The sequence below is a fragment of the Tiliqua scincoides genome, chromosome 5 (genome assembly GCF_035046505.1).
Source record: "Tiliqua scincoides isolate rTilSci1 chromosome 5, rTilSci1.hap2, whole genome shotgun sequence".
NCBI classification, from domain to species: Eukaryota; Metazoa; Chordata; class Lepidosauria; order Squamata; family Scincidae; genus Tiliqua; species Tiliqua scincoides.
The window spans coordinates 69,462,788-69,484,171 of NC_089825.1; the positions used below are offsets into that span (position 1 = coordinate 69,462,788).

General features: G+C 43.4%; 1 protein-coding gene across 1 annotated transcript in view; it reads left to right on the top strand.

Annotated features, from left to right (window-relative positions):
* SLC9A3 (solute carrier family 9 member A3) overlaps positions 1-21,384 on the top strand; it is a 56,196-nt gene that overhangs the window by 12,399 nt on the left and 22,413 nt on the right. Inside the window, exon 2 of the mRNA XM_066629199.1 lies at positions 16,289-16,591. Coding sequence (XP_066485296.1) covers positions 16,289-16,591 — 303 coding nt within the window. The remainder of the gene's footprint in view (positions 1-16,288; positions 16,592-21,384) is intronic.

Here is a 21,384-nt window from a genome sequence, read left to right on the forward strand (position 1 = left end):
TGGGGCATTTGGTGGGCGGCTGTGAGATACAGGAAGCTGGACTAGATGGGCCTATGGCCTGATCCAGTGGGGCTGTTCTTATGTTCTTATGAGTCATTGATTCCCAAGGATTGCACAGGTTGAGAAGCAGAGAACTGTGTGTAAGGCTGCAATCCTATCCACACTTACCTGGGAGTAAGCCCAATTGACTATAACGGGATTTACACCTGAGTAGATACTCATGGGATTGGGCTCTAATTTGCATTATTCTTCATCATAGTTTGGCTGATACAGTATTTGCTTGCTGGCTGTTTTAAGGAGCATGGTCTCAGCTGTTCAGTCTTCCAGTCAGTCAGCAAAACATAGAGCCTGGCATAGTTAGTCCATTTCAGGGCACAAGTCAGCTAAACCGTGTAAGCCTATGCATGTTTACTCTGAAGTAAGTCCCATTGTATTCAATTAGGCTTACTCCCAGGAACATGAGCACAAGATTGTTTTAGGCCTCATCAATCTCAGTGGAGATAATCAACCATATGCTCAACTCTCCCATTAATCCGCTAAAGTTGATCAAATCCCAAAAGTTAATCACAGGAGCTTACAATTCTGGAATTAGAAATGTTAAAACTGAAATATATATATTAGTGATGAAATGTATGTAGTCTCAAGGAAACCCATGAAATTGATACATGCGGATCAGTCCTTCCCAAACATTTTAGCACCGGCACCCACTTTTAAAGCAGCTATCTATTGTGATTCACTAGACAAAAAAGATAGATAAAAAGAAAAAAATATTGTATTTATTAATAATAAATTATTAATTAATAATAAGGGGACTGTGCTCCCAAGATTGCTAGAGACCTTATATATGTGTTTGTTAAACTCTCCCCAGAAATGGAGTTCAAGGACTGTTCCCCCAAACCTTTACAGCTATTCAAGGGTACCCAGAAGGCTAAACTGGAGAGCAAGAGGTGCAGTTAGGGACTTCCAGGCCAGACAAAAGGCTGAAATTGGGTTCACACGTGATCTACGGCATGCCATTTACTAGAGAAAATAGGAAAATGTGATATTTTAATTTGGGGGTATAAAGATTACCTCATACCATAGGTTAGCATTGCAGCTAATAGTTTTCTTCTGCAAACTGGGCAAAACCTTACAAAAAAAGGTTTTTTTGTAAGGTTTTGCCCAGTTTGCAGAAGAAAACTATTAGCTGCAATGCTAACCTATGGTATGAGGTAATCTTCATACCATGTTTTTTAATGTTTCAAAAATTTTTTGCAACCCACCACAAATCAGCTCACTGCCCACAGGTGGGTACCAACCTACTGTTTGAGAAGCACTGCTGTAGATCATATCTCTGAAGTTTGCTGGAGTCCACCTATTCCAATATAGCCCCATGTCTGTGGACCCACTAGGTGCTTTTGAAACAAGAGTACCAAAGGAACAAACACCTGGATAAAATTATGCTGTAAACTATGCAAAGTACCTTATGTTGCAGGTAATCAGCTGCATATAAAACAGCTCATAGCAAAAATAATTAACTGGGTGATCTGTACAAGAGTAATGTTTTGCAATATTAAAGCTCTGACTCCAACCATATTTTACAAAATTACATTATTTTGTACAACATTATTCCCAATTAAACTTGTGACTGAGTACCAAAGTTTACCAAAGTTGACCATGGCTTGTGCTGAAACAGTGATCCTGTAATAGCTGTAGAGCCAAGAGGAAACACAAGACACCTGGAAACATTTTAAATTAAGGTTCAGAGAACATGTAGAAGGAAGAAAAGAAAAGCTGGGGTACTTTGCAAAGTGTATTTATCAACAATAATGTAATTTCATTTTTTATTTTAAAAATGTCTAGACCCCATTTCTGTTTCCCTAAAGGAACTACCAAAGCATCTTATAATAATATAAAACAGTGGTTTATACTCCCAGGGAGCTCAAGAACCACTGTAAGTGTGTGCAGGAAAGCAGGGAAGGCAGGACCCTCTGCAAGTCCCTCCAAGCTTTAGAAACTGAAAGTGGAGCAATCGCGCCCCACTTCCAGTTTGCAATCGCAAACCAGAGGTGGGGCGTGATCACTCCACTTTTGTTTTCTGAGGGTTGGGGAACCCTGTGGAGGGTCGTGCAGGACTCCCTGCACCCCCAGGAGGCTGCTGCAGGGACTGGTAAGTACATGCCAACCCTGGCACCCCCCCCTTAGTGATGCAATCCTAGGAGTCTCATCTCTGCCTTCGCCCTGCCCCATCCCTTAAGGGGGCAGAGTCCAGGGCCCTTAGGCTGCAGTGTTGTGATACCCCAGTTTGAGAACCACTGGTATAAAGTGTCAATAAACTCTATTAAAATTACTGTAAAGCCAACACCAGTAACATAAAACAATGTAAAATAATGCAATAGAAAACATACATGTGAACAATAACAGTGAGCAACAGCAGAACTTGATGGAAAGCTAAATAAACAGACGTTTTCATTGCCCATTAAAAGCAGACTGTGTTGGGACTAATTGGGCCTTCTGGTGGAAGAATTTCTGTAAATGGGGGACTGCTGGTGAAAAGTCTTGTCTCCTTTGTCCCTTCCAATATGCTTCAAATGATGGTGGACACACTGAAGGACTTAATATGAAGAACTGGTTCAGGAGAAGATAACTCTTTTAAGTATTCTGGTCCCAAATAGGATTGCCAGTCTTCCAGGAATCAACATGAAGTTCCAGGAAATTTCATACAACTTGACTTGAGTCAAGTCAATGAGTCTCTGCCCTCCACAACTCTGCTCAAAAATGAGTCATAACAGGGCAGTTTTTGAGTCATTTGCCCAGAGCATTTTCACAACTCAAAAAGAGTTTGAATCTCAAGTCATTTCCTTTTTCCCCTGGGGAAAAAACAGGGCTGCTGCCAGGGTGTGGAGGGTAGGAAGAGGTGGGATGGACTGAGAGAGGGCAGGGACAGAGGCTGCGAGAGAAGGGAGGATCACGGACAGCAGTTTAGCAGAAAGTAACAATGCAGCCCACCAGTGGGGTAGCTAGAGGGGGTGCAAAGCACTGAATTTTGCAAGGAGCTTCACCTCAGCTTGCAAGACAGTATGTATTGCATGGAGCCTCCCTGCAGGCATCCAAGCAGCCCCTCCCCTTCAGAGCAGGGGCAGTGGTTGGTTGGCAACCTTCAGTCTCGAAAGACTATGGTATAAGCCTACAGCACCCAGTATTCCCAGGCGGTCTCCCATCCAAGAACTAACCAGGCCTGACCCTGCTTAGCTTCCAAGATCAAGAAGTAGCTTCCCAGAAGTAGGTGAGACAGAACTTGTCTGTGGAAAAGCACAGCAGCTACCCCGCCTGCTTACACCTGAGCATGCTCTCCTTACACCCACTTCCTCAGGTGTAAGGAGAGCCTCCTTGGGTGTTAAGCAGGTGGGGTGGGTGCTGTGCTTTTCCACAGACAACAGTGGGGCAGTTCTTCCTCACCTGCCATCCCCGCTCTGAATGGGAGGGGGCTCTTGCACATCTGCAGTGAGGTTTCATGCAACACATACTGCTATGCAAGCTGGCATGAGGCTCCCTGCAAAACTTAGTGCTTTTTACCCCCTCTAGTTATGCTACTGAAGTGCACAGGAGCAAGCCATGCAGTTGGAGAGTGTGATAAATATGAACCACCTCCTCCCCCTCCTTGGGCTTCTTCAGCCAGTTCCAAGGCAAGAACCCCCTTGGCCTCCTCCTTTTGCCTTCCCGCATCCAAAGAAACAAATCAGACCGCCCATCCTTCATCCAATGATCATTGAAGGAAAAGAGTGCCCACTCTCACCCTCCTGCCCAATGCAAAAATAAAACTTTAACCCTTCCCTGCCTCCTGGCTGGAACTTCCCTACTGGTCACTCAGTCTGAGTGATGGCCTCATGAGGTCTTTCACGCCATGAAAAAACTAAGCAAGCACACCCAGACGCAGACAGACTCCAGTGTGCATGTGTAGGGAATCAGTGCCAAGTCAAGTGGCTTCAGACTTGAGTCAATGCCTGAGTCTCTGGTGCAGGTGACTCCACGAGTCAGCAAAAAACACTGATTTTCACGACTCTGATTTGAGTCACCTGACTTGAGTTCCCATCCCTGAAAATTACTGGGTGCAATTATGGAGATGTTCACAGGTCCACCTTGGCTTAGATGACATTACATCATCTTGGGGGGGAAAAATCCCCAGGAATAGCTTCAACCATAGTTGGCTAAAAAAAAGAATTAATTTACATTTCAAATTTGAATAAATTTACATAAATTTACATAAATGACTATATTAGAGATGGAACTTATATGAATGAAAGAAGATCTTGCAATAGCACAAGGCTTATAAAAGACCTTGCACAAAGCAAGGCCAGCCTTTCCTTTGCTGCTGCTGCTGCATCACAGACGTGAAACAGCAAGCAGTGGAGGGAACCCTTGGCCCACAGTTCACATGAGAAAGATAGTTGCCCTCATGCTGAGAGCAGTTGCATTGGGCCAGCCCAGGTTCCAGCAAGTCTCCAGAGGGCCAGAGGCCTTCAATCTGGGGAGCCAGATTGGGAGTCTCTGAGGGCTACAAGTGCCCCCTAAGCCAGGGTTTGAGCACCCCTGGCCTAAACCATGTAGGGCTTTATAGGTAATACATGGTAAACACCTGGAATTAGAACACCTGGAAATGCACTGTGAACCAAGACAATTCATAGGGCACTGGGGCCGTGTGCTCAAACCACCGGATGCAATGGTGGCCGCAGTCTGCATTAGTTTCAGCTTCCAGACAATTTTCAAGGTCAGTCCCAAATAAAATTTGTTACTGTAGTCCAAATTTGATGTGACTATGGAATGGATCATTGTAGCCAGATGTGTCTTCCTCAGGGAAAGTCACAGTTCGCACTTATCGCAACCACCACATGTACTTTTAGGAGGAAGGTGAGCCCAGAAGCACTCTCAGACTGCAAACCCGATCCTTGAAGGGGAGCGCAACCCCATCCAGAACAAGTTCAGCTATCTGATGAGCAAGAACACATTGTCCCAATATTGTAATGTTCTGCACTTGCTTACTTTTATCTGCCAGCAGAGATGTGTGTGCATCATTAGTACAGGGGGGGAAAGTGTAGAATGTGGTATTGGGTGCAGAATTCTGCTTTCTAAAAATTTTAGCTTTCATGAAGTGTTTTTTTAAAGTTTTAGAAGTTTAATGGCATAAAAAAGAAACAAATGAACATCTAGAAACAGAGTAAATAGGTGTGCCAATAATGCAACTGTATCAAGAAGCCCCATAGACTATAAAACAATACATATACACTAGCAAAAAGTACTGCCCACGTGTAATAGTTACAGAAACAGCATCCAAGTGCTGAATTGTGTTAGGAGCTTCCTAAGTCTCCCATTACTATATTGCTTTGAGTTATAGTAACTAATTGAAGGTAAAAAAGCTCTGCAACATTGTATTAATAGGTTTAAATAATTTGCTGTTGGATTTGCGTGCCTTGTTACAGGCAGAATATGCAAAAGGAAGTGTGCAAATTCTCTCAATCTGCATGATTTGTACAGGCAATAAATTCAGCTTTTCATGTTTCTGATTTTTTACTATTATTATTTTTAAGAATGGAATATGCTCAGCCATGTCTGCCAGGAGAAATTGAAGGTGATATAAAAGCCCTTGTGTTTCACTGCATTGGAAACTGCTTATGCTGGAGCAAACCAAGGGTCCTTCTAGTCTAGCTCTCTTGTCTCCAACAGTGGCCAGCCTGATGCCATTAGGAAGCTCACAAAGAAAGCAAGGTCAGCTCAATATGGGAGTTAGCTGTGGCCAACCTTCTTGTTGCACACAGCTAATATGACTCCTTGAGCTGAAGAAGTCATGATCCACTTTGGCTGTGGCACAGAATCCTAAGAACAAGTGTATGTAAACCAATGAGACTCAAGCTTTCTATCTTCTGTGTTCTAGATCAGGAGTCTCCAAACTTTTTGACCAGAAGGCCACATCAAATATCTGGTGCAATGTTGAGGGCCGGAAAACATATTTAAATATAAAATTTAAATAAATAAGAGATGGAACTTAGATGAGTGAATAAATGAATGAATGGGTTCATTCATTCAACCTTTCTGGCTCTCAGAACACCCTCCAGACACAACCAGAGCACAGCTCCAGTTGTGTTCAGTTGAGTGGGCCAGAGGCTCTCAGGGGACAAGAGGCTGGCTGCGGGTTGAATAGAGACTTGCCGCGGGCTGCATCTGGCCCCCGGGCCGGGGTTTGGAGACCTCTGTTCTAGATAGAGAGCAGTGGCCAAGCCTCTTGGTTCTCACAGTTGCCATATATGGACTGCGAGTATGCTATATAATACAGAAATGTGCATTGAGATGAAGGTCAGTAATGTTGGGCACTCTGTCTTTCGGGGAAGTTAGAGCCCAATCCTATCCAGCTTCCTAGTGCCAGTGCAGCCACAATGAAACCCCTTGGTAAAGGACAAATATTCCCTTACCTTGAGGAGGCCTCTGTGACTGCCCCCCCTCCCCACTGCAGGATGCAGCACACACACCATTGCCATGAACGCACCAGGGCTGGAAAATTGGATAGGACTGGGCCCTTAGTCTGCCATCATTAAGAGGAACTCCAATGTTCCATGGCACACAATCTGAGAACTTGCCAAAACCAGATGTTTTTCAGTGCCTCTAACTGGGGAAGCAGGTCGAAACCTTTTTAAAGACTGACATCATTTGGGGAGTTTGTGACTGATTCATCTGATGTTTAGAAATCCTTGTAATATGGATGCAGACCACATGTTGTAGGTCTTCATGCCCTTGTCTGTGGTCATCAAGAACATGGAGCAGGGTGTGCAATGGTCCTGATCCAGGTGGCGTGCACTTGCAAATGTTACAGCAAGTGAAGGAGTTGGTCCTGTGCAGTGTTAGTTTTTGATTGTATCCCTGTGGGAAACAAAATGTGTGCTGGATTAATATCAAGAGCCAGGTTACCTGGTGGGCACTTAAGAATTTGATCCTAGAACCTGAATTTTTTTTTTCAACCTCAACCTCAGTCTTAAATTTTCAGCATTTACAGATCATGGTAATTAATTAATTAATAATATTTTTAAAAAGAAAAAGACACATCACATCCACATTAATTCCTTTGTTCTTTCCTGGTCTTTAATAAGTGACTGGTGCTGCATTCACAGCTGTGGTGTTCTCAAGACTAGAAGAATAGCTTGTTTTCATGTCTTGAATTTTTGTACTGACGTAAAATGTAATTATGTGAAAACTATCTCTTTCTTTTATTTTCTTCCTATTTTGAGCCTGGACTACTTTCTGAGCACATTGCAGCCAAGTTACATGACTTTTAATTCCTTCCTTCAAAAATACATGTTGAAAGTATGCAATGATCAATTTTAGCTGTGTACACCATAGAAATGAGGATTAAAAAAAAAAGTGTTTGGCTGCAGTCAGTTGAGGCTCAGGCTTTTCAGTCATTAACAGACATTTGGGCTACTCCTACTGGATATTCTACTGCACTTCAAGAAATATTTCCCCTTACTTTCCTACCAAAAATATAGCTCAATATATTTATATTGGATTGTGTAGTTATTGTTAGTGTTAAACCTTTTATAAGCCACTCTGAAAGCCACTCAGACTATAAAAATATAGTATAAAAATGGTATCTCACACATAAATCAAGCTCCCAGCAACTCTCTCTTTAGGACTTCACCCATCCCCATTGTCACCAAACTAAAGAAAAAACTCTGTTTCCCTCTGCACAAGAATTCCCTCCTTGTTTTTCCTTCTCTTTCCAGCAGTCCTTCACTAAACCTCATATTTTTCTTGTATCTCTCCCTCCCTCCTTGCTCATTCCCCAATCTCAGAGAGCTGGGGAAGCAGAGATAATCAGCTAATAGTATGGTGTCTAGTTTGTATTTAACATAGAGGCTTTGGGGGAAACATTCCTGATGGGCTAAACGGCAGCAGTAAAATAATAATATGCAGTTTGTTGCTTGTCTCAGTGATAACTTATAGATTACCAGTAAAAATGTTTGGCATCATGGTAATTTATGGCATTGGAAATGCAGAGAGTGATATAAACTTTCAGGACAATCCTATGCGTGTCTATTCAGAAGTCAGTCAGTCCCTCTGAACTCAGCACAGAGTTGTGCTGTTAGTGATGCTTACTTTAAGCTTCAGCTTGAACTACCATAAGCATATAATATATATAGTGCAAACAGGAAAGGAAGAGAAGCAAAACTGTGGACTGAAAATCTATAGCCTTTGAGGGTTGAGCTTTGAAAAACACATCTGTCCTGAATTGGAACAGCTTAAAGTTATGTCTTTTTATTACTGACTCTGACCTTAGGGTAGTCGGTGCCCCTAGGGAATACGTGGCCCTCTCAAATCATAGAAGTTGGCCATTCCTGCAGGATATTGGTCATGCAGTATTTCCACCATAGTTCTTCAAATCACCTTCTCCTTTTGCAGTGATAGAAAATAAACCTTTTGCCTTTACTGTATTATAGTCTCAGACATAGTAGGATCCCTTCTATTTAGTTCACCTGGACTTACAAGGACATGATCCAGCAGAAGCTCAACAGTTTAAGTCCTGTTTCAAAAGAGAGAATTCCGCTTTGATAAATTGTGTCCTATAGAAATGCTCATAGATTTTGCTGTAAGATTGGGACAATAGTGACAGTTTATGCAAGTTTTAAACACTTGGATTTCTCTTGTACATAAACATTCTTTGTCACAAATGTAGAAAAAAATCTAAATAAATTTTCTTTCAAAGGCAATGGAGAGCAATGGAGATGACTTTCATTGTAGCACAAACTACACTCCATAGTTTGTTTGGCTTTCTCTTTCTTTCCTGTAACTACTTTTAACATGATAGTTTGATGCTTAATTGCTACCCAAATCCAGCTTTGGTCAGTTCCTCTGGTTTCCTCTCACCCACCCCTTTGGAATCACAACCCAGGTTGAAATAACCAGGTCACCTACTTAGAAGTAGTTCCATTACCTTCACAGTGGTTGCTCTGGAGTCAATGATCTGACCCTTAATCCCTGTGGACTTCCTCTGGTGTACTTTGTCAAGCTAATCTTCAGTCCTCAGATGTGTACATTAGCAAGTGCTAAGTACATAGTTCTCAGATAGGTAGCTGTCTGCCATCTTCTCCCCCCCCCCCCCGTCTGATAACACCAAATGAATGCCATAGGTGCTTTCTGTCTGCTGAACACTATGGCATAGTGACTATTTAACTTGCAGCTCTTCCTGTTATTGTCTGTGCTAGAGGTTTCTTGTCTCTGTGTAGAAGACAATAAAGAAGGCATAAAAATGGTTATTCATTGACTTTATAAGATTAATAAGTAAAAATTGATTTTCAGGAATATTTCAAAGTAGTTGATCCTGACATAAATGTTTTAAAGAGAAAGATAATAGAAGCTATTAAATTCAGCAGTGCCATTACTAAGTTCACTTGTTAAGTCTAAGCAGTATCAACGTCTGAGTACTGAACAACAATTGGCGCAATCCATAGGCGCCTTTGGGCTGGTGCAAGTCCCTTGCGCTGGCCCAGGACGGTCGCAAACATGCCGTAAGGCATGTTTATGCCGCCTCAGGAGTTGGCAAGGCTGACATGCTAACACAAGCCTCCGCGCTGAGAGAGGCACCAAGCTTTGCGTCGGCCCAGCTGGGCCAACACAAGGCTCTGGGGTGGGCGGAGCGTGGTGGGCGGCCCTGAGGTGGGAGGGTGGGGAGCAGGAGGTGTGGCTGGGATTCAGCAGTTATGCTGAATCCCAACCCCAGTTCGTGGGGAGTTATTAACAGTATTTATTAACAGTATTTATGTACCGCTTTTCAACTAAAAGTTCTCAAAGCGGTTTACAGAGAGAAAAAAAATCAAATAAATAATGGCTCCCTGTCCCAAAAGGGCTCACAATCTAAAAAGATGCAAAAGAAAACCAGCAGACAGCCACTAGAAAATACACTGCTGGGGTGAGGTGGGCTAGTTACTCTCCCCCTGCTAAAAAGAGGAGCACCCACTTGAAAGAGTGCCTCTTACCCAGTTCGCAGGGGTCCGCTCTGCTCTCCTCGGACTTGTGCCACTTCTGGAGGTGGCACAACTCTGAGGAGATCCATAGGGGCCAGGGTGCCTTACCCGGAGGTAAGGGGAAAAGTTTTCCTGTACAATCCACTGGGAAACTTTCCTGTGCAAGGACCACTGAAATGAATGTGTAATTCATTTATTTCAGTGGAGTTTATACAGGAGAACTTCCTGCTACATTTTTAATTCTTTGTATTTGAACTGAAAAGCTATGAAGTTACAAATATAAATTTGTAGATGGATGAGCGTAACCAATGGCAGCCCCCACCCCCAAAGCATATTGGGGAACCACAGAAGGGGGCACATTCATGGGCAAAATTTGTCCCATGTCAGATTTCTGAATGAAACATAATGGAATGTTTGTTTGGCTTTCTCTTTCCTGTAACTACTTTTAACTTGATAGTTTGAGGCTTAACTGCTACCCAAATCCAGCTTTGGTTAGTTCCTCTGGTTGCCTCTCACCCACTAAACTAAGTGAACCTATGAGAAACTGTTGTTTTTAAAAATATAAATATAAGTGATTTTCTTTCCAATAACCAGAGGGATCCAGGAATGGGTGATAGTGTGTGTTGTGGGTGCACAAGCCACTTGTTGGGGAAGTTCATCCCTCGCTTCTCTCTGGTGCTACCTATGTGAGTAACCTGCTCTCTGTGCAAGCCTATACATGCCTATGCAGAAGTATATCTCATTGCATTCAGCGGGGTCTACACCCTGGAAAGTGTGTGTGGTGCTTTACAGTCTCAGTGAATCCAAGTTTTCAGGTGCACTTGGTCGTGCTAGCTGTTGCATAATGCTCCTACCCCATTTGTGCGTCCCTACCTTTCAACTTATTGACAGGGTGAGAATCAGAGAGATTTTATGCTCAAATAAATGAGTGAGACCAAACTGATGCAGTGTTAGTTCAGTTTCTGAAATGGTAAATTAGTTCTAAGGGTAATTTTAACAGGGAATTCAGTGTATAACTTATTTGCCCTTGACTTAATGTTCCACAGTGCCATTTTACTTTTTACTGCTACTCAGCTGATGCAATTTTATTAACACCTGAGGCAACCAGTTTTAGTTCTAATGCTGTTCTGCTTAATGCCGCTTAGTGTTATTGCTGGATTCTTAACATTGGTTAAGGAAGGGATGTAATAAAAACTAAGTGCTCTTTCTAGCCTGTGGTGTAATAACAACTAAATGCTCTTTCTAGCTTGTGGTGTTACACTTGAACCATCCCACATACGCACCCTGATTCTGAACTTGTATACTCAGAAATCAGACTAATGCTGGTCAATGGAACTAAGGACCCAATCCTATCCAACTTTCCAGTTGTATCTCCACAGTAAGGGATCAAATGTTCCCTTACCTTGAGGAGGCCTCTGTGAGTGCTCCTCCATCTCAGGATGCAGTGCATGCTCCATTGGCATGGCTGCGTCAGCACTGGAAAGTTGGATAGGATTGGGCCCTTAATTCCTAGACTCTGTGCTTAGGACTTATTCATGTTACTTGATAGTTTCCTTACATACAGGTCATTAAAATGTTGGCTTTAGAGATGGTTGGAACTAAAAAAAAAACACAACTTAATCGTCTTGTCTGTTTCATTCCTATGTTGATTTTTAAATGAGCACATGAACAGTTATTAGCACAAAAATATGTCCAAGAGTATAGACACCTGTACGTGTGTACAGTATGACATGCTAATAGCTTTGTCAGTCCGTGACCCGTATCGACTTAAACCACAGCATTCTTCTCAAAATAGAAGTGAAAATACTCTCAATTTATGAGTTGCAAAATCTCAGTCTAGATTAGTCAATTTGCTCAAATTATTTTTTACTGAACACAAGGGCTTTGGCATGACTTTGGCATACATTCCATTGACATTTGACTTCTGAGGTAAAGTGTACATGTGACTTCCATAACCTAATGAGGTATGTTGACCTTTTGATCCTAAAATGGTAGCCACTTTTTAAACTGCTAATGTAAGTTTGTTAATTTGTTGACCCACAAAGAACAGTGACCTAAATAATGGATTTAATGAGCTCATTACAATGCTGTATGAGTTCCGTGGTGATCATTAATTGTGTGGCAAAGAATAAACCTTTGAGAAAGGCTGAAACCGACCAAGTGCTAATCAGTTTTTTTGAAACATATCTGCTATAGGAGACTTTCCATCTACCTGCCACAGCCTTAATAAATGCTGAAAAATAAGAGCAGTTTACTTGGATTGTGGAGTTTTGCTATTTTGCTTATATTACAGTTGTTTCTGTGTCACTCTATTATATATGCCATATGATTGAGAATATCTATATCGGTATTGGTATAATCTGCCTTATCCTGAGACTACGGATATTAAGTTTACTCGCCAAATGTGTAATTATATACTTGAAAGAATTCCTGTCGTCCATCACTGTAATAATGTATATGTGCACACAGAATTGTGCATAGAATCTGAAAGCACCATCATTTCCTTTTTTTCATCCATCTACTTTTTCTTACGTGTAAGACATTTTGAGTCTTGGGACTGACTAGTCCAGGGCTTTAATATTGAGCTATCCTGGTACACAGACAGAGCTCATAAGCATTTAACAATATATAAGAAAGAATAAAGAATAAGGGCAATGACAATAATTTGTGTCAATTGTGAGGAAGCAGAGAGATGCCTAGAAAATGTGAGTTCAAAATGTTTTTGAACAATTTAAGCTACACTACACTAGCTCCTAGGTTTGGACATGCAAGTAGCTTAGGATGATAGACTGATGGATGTAGACATCAGCACAGGGACAGAACAGCACAGGAAATTGACTTCAGGCCAGGTGGAGTGTATACCTTTGAGAAACAGATAAGTAAATGACCTGTGAGACTGATATGTGGATTCCAGAGAACTGCAAATGTCTATCAAAAGATAGGTAGTGATTGTTGCATTCTGGAATAGCAAATTTCAGGACAATGTTCAATCTTATGTCTTTTTTTAGTTATGATATATTTACTTCCTTGAAATAGAAAAACAAATTTGAAAAAAGATATATCAACATTAGCAACATTTTGTGGCTCCTTTGTAGCAGAATTTTTTTTATAAAAATCACCCTGACTCAAAAACGTTAAAGAAACAGAAGGGTGCTAGAGAACGTAGCTGGTCAGGAAGCACTACCAAATCAACAGCCTAGTTAAAAAAAACACATGTTAAACTCTGATATTTTGATTTAGGCTGATTTTCAGTCCAGTTCTATGAATGTCTACTCAGAATTAAAACCCATTATAGTCAATGGAGTTTACTCAATCCTTACCTTCACTGGAACAGACAGGCCACATTAAAGCACAGGTTAGGTGCAGGCTGGAGGTAATCTCAGGCTAAGGGGACATTTTTCCCCTTACCCCATGCTGAGCCCCAGCCACCCCATGACTACTTGGATCTGGACTTGAAGCTGGACTAGGTGGGCCTATGGCCTGATCCAGTGGGGCTGTTCTTCTTGTTCTTCATCTGTGTCAGCTATTTCACTGACTCAAACCTGAGCAGCCGGTGTAGGCCAAGTACTGGGGGGGTTAGGATTTTGCCTGTATTTCCACGCCAGTCTCACCTTCCTCCTGGGCCCAATCTTCTTCTCCACCTCTGTTCCACCCTCCTGACACCCTCTCCCACCCCCTGCCCCGACCGGCACAAATTTACCCCATCCAGGACTGGAGCCAACTTTTTTGAGCTGGTGCAGGTCCCTGCACTGGCCCAGCAACTCCTGAGTCAGTGTGCTGCTGCTATTATTATTATTATTATTATTATTATTATTATTATTATTATTATTATTAACAACAGTATTTATATACCGCTTTTCAACTAAAAGTTCACAAAGCGGTTTACAGAGAAAAATCAAATAACTAAATGGCTCCCTGTCCCAAAAGGGCTCACATTCTAAAAAGATGCAAAAAGAATACCAGCAGACAGCCACTAAAACAGACACTGCTGGGGTGAGGTGGGCCAGTTACTCTCCCCCTGCTAAAAAAAAGGAGCACTCAATTGAAAAAGTGCCTCTTACCCAATTAGCAGGGGTTTATATGCTTTAAATATTTATGCTTTATGTTTATATGCTTTTTATTCATGAAATTCAGGAGATTGCTTAGGGCCCAATCCTATCCAATTTTCCAGTGCTGGTGCAGCCGTGCCAAAGAGGCATGCGCTGCATCCTGTGGTGGGGAGGCAGTCACAGAGGCCTTCTCAAGATAAAGGAACATTTGTCCCCTTACCTCGGGGCTCCATTGCAGCTTTAAAGTTGGATAGGATTGGGCCCTTAGACTGTTTCAAGTCTACGTTTGGATTACTCTGATAGTATCATTGAAGTTACGTGAAAGTGTTGCATTGAAATTTGGTTTAACGGATTTGTTGTTGTGAAAAAAATACAGTGTCAATTAGAAAGAAAAGAGGCAAATGAAGTAAGCAGTTTGTATCCTTTCTCTGAAAAAGGAGCTATCTACTATGGAAGAAGTCTTCCTCTAGACTAGAGCAAGCTTTCTGTGTCCCAGAGCAAGGACTTCTTCCACAGGAGGAAGGAAATCTGCTTAGGACATAACTTGGATAATGCCAGAACACTTATAATCAGGGCCTCTGAGAGGAATTTTATCAGGGGGTACAAAGTTTCTTTTTTGCACTTTTTGGGAACACAAAGTTTCTTTTGGGTCCCTTCTCTTCTCCATTGGATCATAATTTCATACAATCATTCGATAATAATTTCTGTGAATTACAGTGTCTTAAGACTATGTAGGCTTACACAAAATGTGAATGCTTGTCTGCACAAAATATACGACAATGTTTTCTGAGTTCCCATGAAATTTCCGCCTCCCCTCCTTTGGCTCCTGGCCCCCCTTTTGACCCTGCGCCCAGGTATAATTTACTCCCTGCACCCCCCTACGGGGTATGTAATTATATATGGAGAGTCAATCTCTGGTTATATGGCAGCCCAATCCTATTGAAATTCCTCTACATACACTGATGCAGCAGGGCCAGTGTGGCTTGCACTGTTTCCCATAAGGTAGATTGCACCATAACAATCTTTGATACAGGCATTGAATCCCACCCATGAACCACCATCTTTTGCAAAGGTCACTCTAACCCAGGGCGTCCCAACCTTTAGGAGCCTGTGGACCACTGAGGCAAAAATTAGAAATGTCATGGACCACAGGCAATTGCCAGCTGTTGGTGGTTGTTCTCCACTCTCTCTGGTGGTCTGTGGGGAAGTGTCTCCCAAGTGAGCACTCCCCCACGGACCACCAGAGAGGCGCAGCTTTCGCTGTCTCCAGCTTCTTCTGTGGGGAGGCATCTCCCAAGTGAGCACTCCCCCATGGACTATCAGAGATAGTCCCCCCACAGACTATCAAGCACTTCAGTGCCAGCTGTGGTCAGTCCGTTCTCTGCCCTCTCTAGTGGTCCGTGAGGGAGTACTTGCTCAACAAGACATTGAAAGTGATCAAAAGTGATTTCTTTCCTAAGACCTTGAGGACCACATCTCAGGGTCTTGCAGACCACCTGTGGTCCACGAACCACAGGTTGGGAACCAGTGTTCTAACCCAGGGGTGCTCACACTTTTTTGGCTCGAGAGCTACTTTGAAACCCAGCAAGGCCCGGAGATCTACCAAAAGTTTTTTTTTACAATGTTTGCGCCATCATAACATATAACATTTATGTGTACAATGTATGTTGGTGTACCTTGAGCCCCACTGAGTATAACAGGACTTACTCCTGAGTAGACATGCCTAGGATTAGGCTGTGAGGCTGCAATCCTAGCCACACTTACCTGGGAGTAAGGCCCATTGAGTACAATGGGCCTTACTCCTGGCGTTTCCTCCCAGAGGCACCTGAAGGGGGGGGTTGGCATTCCGCGATCTACTCATTTTGCCTCGCGATCTACCGGTAGATCGCGATCTACCTATTGAGCACCCCTGTTCTAACCAATTATTCCTGCCCAGGATGCTGTGACTGCCTAGTAAGCTAACTGTAAATCAATACTGGTCAAGCATGGATCCTAGAGCAGTAGGGCTATGTCCAAGGATTAGTGAATTTCTAAGGTGACTTGCTAAAGTGAATGCATCCCATCATGTTGATCTTCTGTTCTGTGCTCAGTGGGCTGAGTTGCCGATTTGTCCTGTTCAGATGACGGCTGCTTTGCACATTGATGTCTGCCACTGTTTGTGCAAGCCAAATAATGTTATTAATGTATTGTTATTGGTCATTGGTAGGAGTTTTTTGCATTCTAACTTTCCAACCTGTTGTGTTCCTTCAACAGTTTTTCACCTGTCCCATAAAGTCACCTCGGTAGTCCCGGAGAGTGTCCTGCTTATTGTCCTTGGTCTCTTCCTGGGCGGCATCGTGTATGCAGCAGATCATATTGCCTCCTTTACGCTTACACCGACAGTCTTCTTTTTCTATCTACTGCCGCCCATTGTCTTGGATGCAGGATACTTCATGCCAAACCGATTGTTCTTCGGCAACCTTGGCACAATCCTCCTGTATGCTGTCATTGGGACCATCTGGAACGCTGCCACAACAGGTCTTTCACTCTACGGAGTCTATCTTAGTGGAATCATGGGTAAGCTCCATTTTTCAGACATAATTATGTCATTGCTAGCTGACGTCAGTGTTATTCAAACTGAGGTGCAGCCCCCTGGGGAAGGCACAACGAACGCACAGGGGAGGCGCGGGATGTCCTCTTGCAGGGAAACAGTCACACCACCTTTCCTGGGCAGAATGCGAGCCCCTCCGTCTTCTGCGCTTTTTTTTTAAAGCAGAAGAAACGGGGGTTGCTCAGCTGCTCCCTCCAAGAGGGACTGCGAGAGTGGCTGCTGTTGCTGCCCGCCCTCTTCTCCCTTCTCTCTGAGGCTGCCTCCTTCTGTGTTCACTGCATTGATCCTTGTCTGGTTGGTTCCTAGCTCCCAGTCTGGGATTGCTCCTCATCAAAGAAATCTCTCTTTTCAACCCCTCCCTCTTCCACTCCCCCCTTTCGATCTCCAAACCTTCCCACTTTCCTCCCCCTCCCCAAATAAAATGCTTCCTATTTTACCAGTCACCAGGGGTCTTAAAATTGTTTCCATGCAGTTGGCGGGGGGGGGGGGGGGGAGAGACAAGCATACACTTTACTTGGCCAGGAGCAGAAAAAGGGTACTGTTTTTAAAGTGATTTATTAATCTTGTTTGACTGAAGAGGAAAGGCTGTATTTTTAAAGTGATGAATCTTGCTATTTGAAGGGAATACTTATCAGTCATTGATGAAGTGATTGCCAGCCCAATCCTATCCACACTTTCCTGGGAGTAAGCCCCATTGACTGTAATGGGATTTACTTCTGAGTAGACATTCATAGGATTGAGCTGTGCATCTCCTAGTATAGGAGACAAATCAGCCTCCTAACCAAACCCTTATCAGCTCTGATATATTTTCATGGTCTATTTTTGTTTTCCCCACCAGCTGCTGGAAAAATTTAATATAATTTAAATAATAAAGGGTTCAATCCTATCCAAGGAGAATGGGAGAAATGACTAGTTGGACTGGGGTCCACAGTGGTGTGTGTGTGTGTAATGTTGGTCAGACTGGTTGTTCACAAAGTTCATTTGATAAAACAATTCTATTGCTATGCTTACAGAGTTTAAAAAAATGAGTCTTCCTGGACCAGACAAAATCTACCTACTCCAGCATCCTGTTTCTAACAGTGATCAGCAGCTGATCATTTATAAAGCATGTATATTGCTGTGTATTAATAATATATTTTAAGATCTGCATTTAATTAATGATGTGATTAATATAATTAATATGAATATAGTTAATATTTCTGGCCACTTCCTGTTTAATGATGTCACTTCCAGCCCTCAGGAATATGATGGGGAGTCATGGCCAACAGCCACGGGGGTCAAGGGAGCCGTGGGCCGGAAAAGTTTGAGTACCACTGGCTTATGTGCTCATCTTTTTAATGGATCATGCTAAAATGACAATTGTCATGAATGGGTGGTGTTCTTACCCACCAGCTGTTCTGTTATGAGTGGCAGTACTACCACTCCAAGGGAGTTTGAGCCCCACAGAAAGTCGTTGTGGGGGAGGCAGTGATGCGATCCCCATGATCGCGTTGCTTTAGAGGGGCGCAAGGACTTGCACGATTGCTCCACTTTCACTTTCACTGCTGCAGGGATCCCTGCTGAAGATCGCACCAGGCTCCCCGCAGCCTGGGGAGGCTGCAGGAGGTTTCGGTAAGTGCACCCAAGCTCCTGCAGCCCCCTGAGTGGCGAAATCCTGGGGATCGCGCCACTGCCTTCCCCCCGCCCCCCACTGTCTCCCGCCCCCGCAAGCACTTACAGTGGCTCAAACTCTCCATGAGAGTTTGAAAACCACTGGTTTGGGTATTGAAAACAGCACTTTCCTGATACCTGGAATGTTGTGGCAGCAACCAATATGATGAGATAACTATGGTAGAAGCTTTGGGGCAGAGAAAAGTGTTGAGGCTAGAAAAGAAGTGGGATTTCTAATTACTTACGTAACTTTTCCAGAAGTTTTCTCGGAAATCTGACACCTCCTTTACAATCTTAAAAAAATGAAGTGGCACTACATTGTAATTTTCAAGCTTTTCACTGTGAATTTGAGAACTAGAAACTTCCTTTTAAAATATCTCAGTTGAGATACAATGTTAACAATTTTCCACAGTGGATCATACTGGAGCTCTTGTGTTACTGGAGCACCCATTTATATTTTGAAAAAATAAAAGATGTTTCCCTTTAACCATTGTGGTAGGAAGGAAAAAAGGACACTAACTGACAAATTGAAATGCAACCCTGTAAATCACCAGTCTTTGCCCCAGCACTCAAACTGGAGGCCATTCATTCCATAACTAGGGGCACAATCCTAACTTTTGCAGTAAAGCACCTTTGCACCTCCTCAGGAGTTGGCTGGGCTGATGCAGGGATGTGTGCTGGCCCGCGGAGGCTGCATCCAGCCTCCACACCGATGGGGGGGGGGGAGGTTGCGTCTGGGGACCCTGGGCGGTCCCAGGGGAGGGGGAGCAGGAGGTGGGTTGTGCAAGATCCCAACCCCGTTCCACGAGTCGCCTGGAGTAGCTTCAAGCTGCTCTGTTCTCCTTGGACTTATGTCACTTCCTGAGGTGGCACAAGTCTTAGGAAACCCTTTGGGGCTGTGGTGGCTTACCCGGGGGATAAGGGTAAGAGTTTCCCCTTACCTCTCTCTGAGCCACTTCTGGCCCCAGTCTTGCACTCAATACAGCGCAGCCCTCCTGGTCTGCCTGTTCCAGCGCAAGATAAGATTGCGCTGTAGGTTGGATTGACACAAGCATTCTCACACTATAATTCTGTATTCTGCAAACCACATTAGGCAAATTGAGTATAGATAAGGAGCTCTGGTCATAATTATGCAAAGCAGGTGTTGCTGCAAATTTGTTCCTCCCCTTCCCACTGGCCAGCCTAAACTACTTTGGCCGAGGCAGGCGAATGGGGAGTGGGAGGTGGGACTGCTACCCGGCAGTTATGCCAGATCCCAACCCCCGTTCTCAGGGAGTCCAGAGGAGCTTCAAGCCACTCCACTCTCCTCAAACTTGTGCCATCTCTGGAGTTGGCGCAAGTCCAAGGAGACCCATTGGGGCTGGGGTGCCTTACCTGGAGGTAAGGGGAAAAGTTTCCCCCTACCTCTGGCTGAGCCACTTTGGGTCCCTATCCTGCACTGGATACAGCACAAGCCTCTTGGCTTGCCTATTCCAGTGCAGGGTAGGATTGCGCCCATAATGATACAAGTTACAATAAATATGTAAGCCCAGGGAACTGTTATGTATGGCATGCTGTTGTGCTTTTTACTCTATCTAATCCTATGTATGTCTATTCAGAAGTAAGACTCACTGAGTTCAGTGGATAGGATTGCAGCATTAATATTGTAAAGCCTGTTAGGGCCAAACTAGGCATGCTGCTTCTAAGTGGAAGTGTCTCTTTTTGGGTCAAAGACAACTGCTTGGGGGGTTATCACCCTGATCAGGATCAAGGCATGCAAGCAGGGAAAAGCTCACTCTTTCCCTGCATTATGTTTTCCCAACAAAATTTGCCTGTCTGAAGCAATGATTTACCTCTGAAGCAATGATTTCCTTAAATAAAAATGCATTGGAAGTGCACATTGATAGTACATGTTTGAGTTCACATCACATTAGGCCCACCAGTATAAGAAAAGGCCTCCAGATGTGAGAATGTTTTTCACTCAGCACATCTGCAAGGCAAACTAGCAACTTCTGAGAAAGCTATGATCTTTGCGTTTCAAAAGAGTGGTGTTCTCAGGTTGCCCTTCAAGGTCTGGTTGCATAATTTTCAAAGCCAGATTAGGCCTGTGTCAGGTTTACTCTCACTTCTGAAGTTACAGTAAAGCTTGGCTGCCATCTTGGTAGCATTTAGGATTTGCAAGCCTCTTGGTGTTCGTATTAAGATTTAATTTACAATAGACCCTGTGAAATTAACTGTGAAGGATTGCTTTCAGTTTCCTTTGTATACAGTCACTGCCAACAAACCATTTTAATTCTAAATTAGGAATGTGTCCTTTAACATAATTGTTAGGGTAGGTGAGTATGTGAGTGGGTGACATGATGCTATTGTCCTTGTCTAATCTTGGGGAATATTTTCCTCTCTAAAACCACACAAGGATCATAAAGAAAATTTTTCCTTTTGCCATGGTGAAGCCAACTTCAACAGCATGATTTTTTTTTTAAATCCAGGAAAAGTAAAATGGTACTACTGGCCCTATGACCCAATTAAGATTAAGGCACAACCCCCTTTTTGGATCCTGACCCATCAGTTGAAAACCAGTGTGCTAGTGTGTAACAAATGGATAGATTTCAGATTTTTATATATAACAGGGCTCTCCAGACTCCGACCCATGGGCTAGATCCAGCACCCTGTCTAATCCCTCCCCAGCATGAATGGCGCTTAGCATTCCATAGGGGGGACTTCAGCAAAGCCCCTCTGTTTACCCCCAGTCTTTATGCCAGCCAGCCACTTCTGGGTTCCAGCACCCCAGCTGACTTTGCACCCAGATTTCTGGGCAGATGTGGCTTGCCAGTATGAAGATTGCAGGTGAAAATAGGTGCTTTGCGGAGGCTTCCCCTTAGAACAGTAAGCTCTGTCTGCACCAGGGAAGCCAGCAGTGGTCTCCACTTTGGAGACCACTTATTTATAAGATAGCAACTTCAGCTCATATGACTAAAATATGCTCTTAACAATTAGACAATCCCAGATGACCAGTGGTTCTAAAGAAGCCCAGCTGGCCCCCGTGGCTGTTCAGAAGACAAGGCTAAAGATTGTTTACTACCATGCTTCACAAAGTCATTGTAAGCCACATCAATTTTTCTGGGACTGT